This window comes from Pelophylax lessonae (assembly GCF_965119305.1).
Source record: "Pelophylax lessonae genome assembly, chromosome: 2".
In the NCBI taxonomy this organism is placed as follows: domain Eukaryota; kingdom Metazoa; phylum Chordata; class Amphibia; order Anura; family Ranidae; genus Pelophylax; species Pelophylax lessonae.
In genome coordinates, this window is record NC_138769.1 from 751,181,334 (window position 1) to 751,188,044 (window position 6,711).

The following is a 6,711-nucleotide window of genomic DNA, read 5'->3' on the forward strand; positions in this document are numbered from 1 at the left end:
TGCACATCATTACCACTCACCTGTTGGTTTCTAGAAGTTACTGCATATAATTACCACTCACCAATTGGTTGCTGGAGGTTATTGCACATCATTACTGCTCACCCACTGGTTGCTAGAGGTTACTGGACATTTTTACCGCTCACCCATTGGTTTGTGAAGGTTACTGCACAAAACAACCGCTCACCTATTGGTTGCTGGAGGTTACTGCACATCATTACTGCTCACCTATTGACTGCTAGAGGTTACTACACATCATTACCGCTCACCAATTGGTCACTAGAGGTTACTGCACATCATTACCACTCACCCATTGGTTGCCAGAGGTTACTACACATATTTACCGCTCAGTCATTGGTTGCTAGTGGTCCTGAATATCATTACTGTTCATCGATTGGTTGCAAGATGTTTCTACATATCATTATCGCTCAGCCATTGGTTGCTAGAGGTTACTGCACATCATTGCCACTTACCGATTGGTTTCTAGAGGTTACTGCTCATCATTACTGCTCACAGGTTGGTTTTTAGAGGTTACTGCACATCATTACCACTCACCCACTGGTTGCTAGAAGTTAATGGACATTATTACCGCTCACCCATTGGTTTGTAGAGGTTACTGCACAACACAACCACTCACCTATTGGTTGCTGGAGGTTACTACACATCAATACTGCTCCCCCATTGGTTGCTAGAGGTTACTACATATTATTACCACTCACCCATTGGTTGCTAGAGGTTGCTGCACATCATTACCACTCACCCATTGGTTGCTAGAGGTTGCTGCACATCATTACCACTCACCCATTGGTTGCTAGAGGTTACTACAAATAATTACCACTCAGTAATTGGTTGCTAGCAGTCATGCACATCATTACCGATCATCGATTGGTTGCAAGATGTTTCTGCACATCATTTTCGCTCACCTATTGGTTGCTAAAGGTTACTGTTCATCATTACCGCTCACCCACTGGTTGCTAGAGGTTACTGCACATCATTACTACTCACAAATTGGTCGCTAGAGGTTACTGCACATCATTACTGCCCACTCATTGGCTGCTAAAAGTTACTTCACATCATTATCGCTCACCTATTGGTTGCTAGAGGTTACTGCACATCATTATCACTCACCCATTGTTTGCTTGAGATTACTGAATATTATTACTGTTCCCTGATTGCCTGCAACTCAGTGTCCCCCTCTGCAAGCTGCCTTATTAATGTGCCCCCCGCTGTTGACAGAAGAAGGGTGAGCATAAAGAATCTACACACAGCCCGCTCTGTGTCTTTGATCTCCGTGCTGCTGAACGAAGAAGTAGGGGAGGGTGCCAGAGAGCCGGCTCTGCCTCACTCCCTGTAACAGCCGCTCTGGTCCTGACAGATGGAGAAGCCGAAAAAGCAGGCTCTAGAACATGCAGCCCATAGCTGTGCCTCTCCCCTGTCACAGTGTGGCAAGTGGGGGGAATTAGCTGCACCCTTTACACCATGAAAAACATTTGTGGGGCTTGATGGTGTCACCCCTCTGGTGGGTGTCCTTTGGGTGCGGTCTTCACCCTCATAGCAATGCCACTGAGCCCATCCAGCCTGGGTGGTGAGGAGAGATCCAGATGGAAGGCCGATGATTAAAATGAAACATTTGTGTACATGTGCAGATAACACAGGAGATGTATCTAGTTCCAGATCCCTCTTCTTTTCTCTGAGCAGTCAGCTGTTTTAGCAGTAGGGATGAGCTGAACGTCTCTGGGTTCTATTCTTCAAACCGGACTGAAGTTGTGAATGTTAACTTGACCCTCACCGAAGTCAATCTTTAAAATTGCCTGTGGCCATTTCCAATGCGGTTATTTTTAAAAAATGCTTAAAGTTCAGTAATGACAGAAGTTGAATGCTTGTGGGATTCCTTAAACCTTTCTGTAAAGTAGCACATCTGTAGGATGTATAGAACTGGTGGGAGGGGCCTAGTAGCCCCAGAGGTCACCTCCCCCGGGTGTGCAGCATTTCTGAGCTGGTATCACGGAACTGGTACCAGTCTCCACCAACCCAACAGTCCTGTCACCTCACTCCCAGTTATCATGATCCGTATGTTGCTAATGGATACAGGAAGCACACTTCTCTTAAACCCATGCTTGTTTTCCTCATCACTTGTGACTCTCAAGCTAAGTCCCTGAGTACTCCATGCCGTGAGAACGGTCCCAGTATGTGGGGAAACGGTCACCAGTTAAATGGCCAAGCATCAAAACCCTTTCACTACCAGAGTCTCCATCTCCCATGCCATGCCACCCACTTCCTGACAGGTTGGTTGCTTAACCACTTGACCTCCGGAAGATTTACTCCCCTTCTTGACCAGGCCATTTTTTTTCGATACGGCACTGCATAATTTTAACTGAAAATTGCACAGACATGCCACGCTGTACATAAATGATAATTTATATAATATTTGTCCCCTAAATACAGCTTTCTTTTAATGATATTTTATATTTGATCACGTCCGGTATGTCATTTCCGGATTGGGGGCTGGCACTTCCTGTTTAGCTGGTTGCTGCTCTGGACCAAGTGGAGTGCAGGATTTGATCATTTCCGGGTATGTCATTTCCGGGTCGGGGGCTTTATAATGCGTGCTTACATCTGACGGCTACGCCTCTGACGATGTCAAGTGTATGACGATACGCGTAAGGCGGACCGGGGACTCTGATGTGCAGCACGCTCTATTTTATTACCGCGGTTTTTATTCACATGTTGTTTGTATCTACATCCATGTAAGTGCATTCATTTTTTAATAAAGTTGCTTGTTTTTACATACTACACCATTGGCCTGCTTTTGTCCTCCTGAGGTATTACCTTTCTGGTTGGAGCTTTCTAAGTGGTTGAGGCTGGTGTTGTCCTTCTGCATTGTCCTGTGAGTGGAGAGTTTGGGTGTCATCACAGACCGGAGGAACTCTGAGGGATCCTTTATGTCAAGTGCTTCTGGAATGCTCTGGCACTTTTTGACCGCTCTGTAACAGGAGGGTCGAACTCTCTGGTAAGCAGATTTGACTGTCACTTTTGGGCGATCATACGCTTTCCCCACTACACACTGGTGATTGGATGATTACTTTTCTGTAATTTATGTATTTTGTCGCCATTCCATGAGCGTGCGCATTTTTAAAACGTGACATGTTAGGTATCTATTTACTCAGCATAAAATCATCTTTAATATTTCAACAAAAAACTGGAGTATATAATGTGTTTTTTTAATTCATAAAAATATTTTTTTCCTAAAAAATTGCGTTTTAAAAAAAAAAACGCTGCGCAAATACCACGTGACATAAAAAATTGCAACAATCGCCATTTTATTCCCCAGGGTGTCTGCTAAAAAAAATGTATAATGTTTGGGGGTTCTAAGTAATTTTCTAGCAAAAAAAATAAAAAATACTGATTTAAACTTGTAAACAAAAGGTGCCAGAAAAGCCTTTTCTTCAAGTGGTTAAAATGCATGACCTAATAGGGCCTAAAGTTCAGGGTCAGGGAACCCCCCCCCCCCCCTTTTTCAGCTTTCCTATGTCATTGCATCTATTAGCCCAGAAAATAGCCAGAACTAGGTTTTTTTTTTTTTTTTTTTTTTTACATTTGACTTCAGATTCCGCTCCCAAACTTTAGTCACGTTCCCCAAGCCCCAGTGGTGTATTTTGATTTTGTGATTTTTGTGATTGGGCGCCTCCCTCCTATGTCAATTTGCCCCACCCTTCCTGTTTAATGGATGTGACTCCTTCCAAAATTGAAGGACTACAAGTCCCAGCATGAACCCCTGAGATTGCACGAGAGTGGGGGTGAGAGGGGGTGAAAGAGAGAGAGAGGGAGTGGGAGAAAGGGAGGTGAGAGAGATAAGGTGGTGGGTGAGGGGGGGTGGGTGAGAGAGGGGGCGAGAGAGGGGGGTGAGGAGGGATGAGAGAGAGAGGGGGTGATAGAGAGGGGGGCGAGAGAGATAAGGGGGTGGGTGAGGGGGTGGGAGAAAGCGGGGGTGGGTGAGAGAGGGGGTGAGAGAAGGGGGTGAGGGGGGATGAGAGAGAGAGGAGGATGGGAAAGAGGGAGGTGAGAGAGATAAGGGGTGGGTGAGGGGGGTGGGTGAGAGAGGGGGCGAGAGAGAGGGTGAGAGAGAGGGCGAGAGAGGGGGGATGAGAGAGAGAGGGGGGTGCGAGAGAGGGAGGTGAGAGTGGGGGTGGGTGAGGGGGGGTGGGAGAAAAAGGAGGGGTGGGTGAGGGAGGGCTGGAAGAGAGAGAGGGGGGTGGAAGACCCCCTAACCCTGCCTGCAGTCCCCCCTGTGCCCCCCCAGTCTGTGGGTAGGTGTGTGTGATGCAAATACCTCTCACCCGTTCTCATCCTCTGGGCCCTTGGTCAGCCTGTTGATGTCCCAGCTGGGAGAGGAGAGAAGGTTGGAGAAGAAGTGCAGGCTCTGGTAGGCACCAGGAATGCTGCGCCCACTGCTTCTCAGATCAGGGTGGCAGTGGAGGTCTTCTCCTTCCCGGGCTCTCAGTTCTAGCCAGCTTCCAGGGCCGCCCACTCGCTGTGTGAAGACGCTGTGGCTCAGAAGCAGCGGCTGCTGTCGGCAGCGGATTGGCCGATTTAGCTTCTCTGCCCAGCACCCTGCTGCCACTGGACCTGCAGAACTCTCTATGACAAGGGGCTCAACTTGGCAGCTGCCTTGGGCCCCGCGACCACTAGGCGCAGAGGAGAAGAAAGTTAAATCCTCTTCCGCTTTGAATTATGGGCAGGGCCAGGGAGTTGCGGCTCCAACGTCACTGGTTGCTAGATGCTAGGCGGCTCTAGCAACCAGTGGCCCGTAGAGTCCCAGGTGGAGGCAGGAGCAGCTTTTTTGCCACTCCCCTGCAAAGTGCCGTCCTAGGCCTGGGCCTTGTTGGTCTTGGCCAGGATACAGCACTGCCAAGCCCTCCTCAAACTGAACCCAGTTACCTTCAGCTCATTAATAAGGTTTGTGAACTTATCCCGAACCCAACCCCAGAGTGTTTGGCTCAGCACAGTTTAAAAATAGGCTTCTTAATTTCATAATTCTTCTCAAATAAATTACAATGTAAATTAGATAACAAAAGATATTACTATATTGACTTTTTATTTTTATTTTATTTTTTTCAGGATAACACAGAAAAGTCTCTTCCTGCAATGGAAATTTTAGATGAAAATCACTCCTGGCCCTTCTCCCACACGGAATTCATTTTGTTTGGTTTCCCCGGGATCTCAAGGTCCCGGAATCTCCTGGCTATCCCGTTTCTTATATTATATTCTGTGATTTTGACCGGAAATGTTCTGATCATCTACAGAATCTGGGTGGAGCAAAACCTGCACTCCGCCATGTATATCCTCATTGCTATGCTCTTCTCCGTCAACATCGCCTGCACCACCGCCATTGTGCCCAAGGCGGTCCTGAGCATCTTGTTGGGGATGGATCATGTTTCGCTGGTCTTGTGCTTGTTCCAGATGTTTTTCATGTACACGATGGTAATGTTTGAGTCCGATGTCCTGCTCTTGATGGCTCTGGATCGTTATGTGGCCATCTGTAGGCCCTTACGCTATCATGACATCATGACCAGCCGCTTGCTGGTGCAGCTATCTATGATTGGTCTTGTTAAATGCAGTCTGTTTGTCTCTCCGATTATTATTGTGGCTTCCCAGGTCTACTTCTGCTCCTCTAACCTCATCCTGGACTTTGCCTGCGAGAATATGGTCCTCCTGAACCTTGCCTGTGGGGACACTGACCGGATCCAGATAGTGGGGCTCATGGTGAGGGTTGTGGTGACGGCCTTGGACATCACACTGCTCCTCTTATCCTATGGCTGTATCCTTGACTCCACCATGAGGATCATTACGGGGAAGGAACGCCATAAAACACTGCACACGTGTGGAACACACCTCTCCGTGGTGGTTCTGAATTATTCCTGCGGTCTTCTCTCCTCCATCGCTTACAGGTTGCCTATCTCACTGGACGTTCAGAACCTCACCAGCGCCATTTATTTTCTGCTTCCGGCAACTGTACATCCGCTAATCTATGGCTACCGGGTGAGGGAGATCAGAGCATGCTTGGTAAAGTCACTGATATTTAATAAAAGTCTTTAGTTGCTTCACTATTGTTTAACCAGTGTCTTGGAAATAAATATACTCTTGATGCGCCAATAACTCCGTTGAGCTTATAAGTGCACTTTTGGATATTAATATACGCCAAGCGCAATCCATCCCATTGTGTTAAAAAGCACAGTTCTCTGTGTATAAGGCAATGGACTGCTCAGCAGTACCCAGTAATACAAACACAAAGACTGCTTGGATGCTCGATAGAAAGTCCTGCCTAAAGCATTGAGCTTTGTTTATTTATGGGGCAACAACAGGAAGTGATGGCTACACAACATCAGCCAATGAGTGCCAAATGAACAGTCACATGACACAAGTTACTCACATAGATTCAGCCAATGACACACCTGTATACATTCACATCTACAATAGAAAGGGGGAGTACACAATCGTGAATAACCAGAACAGTGTGCACGGCTTCCCGCCGTTGGTGTGTGGAAATTTGCACACCGTAGTTAACAATGAAACCCAGGTGTAGTGGAATTCATGCCTAACACTACACAATGAAACCAGCGTGTCGATACTACTGTTCCCATAGACGTGAGGCTATCTGCAGGGAAAGAGCCATGCTGTTCCCACTATGGTGATCAGGCACAGTAGAAAGACATG

At 47.2% G+C, this 6,711-nt stretch overlaps 1 protein-coding gene across 1 annotated transcript; it reads left to right on the top strand.

Annotated features, from left to right (window-relative positions):
• Positions 1 to 402: 402 nt before the first annotated feature.
• On the top strand, positions 403 to 6,093 carry LOC309548395 (olfactory receptor 52L1-like; the record flags this gene model as incomplete). The annotated part of the gene is made up of 2 exons (XM_082248334.1): positions 403 to 513; positions 5,116 to 6,093. 2 exons carry the CDS (start codon positions 403 to 405, stop codon positions 6,091 to 6,093), a joined length of 1,089 nt encoding a protein of 362 aa, XP_082104460.1.
• Positions 6,094 to 6,711: the final 618 nt, after the last annotated feature.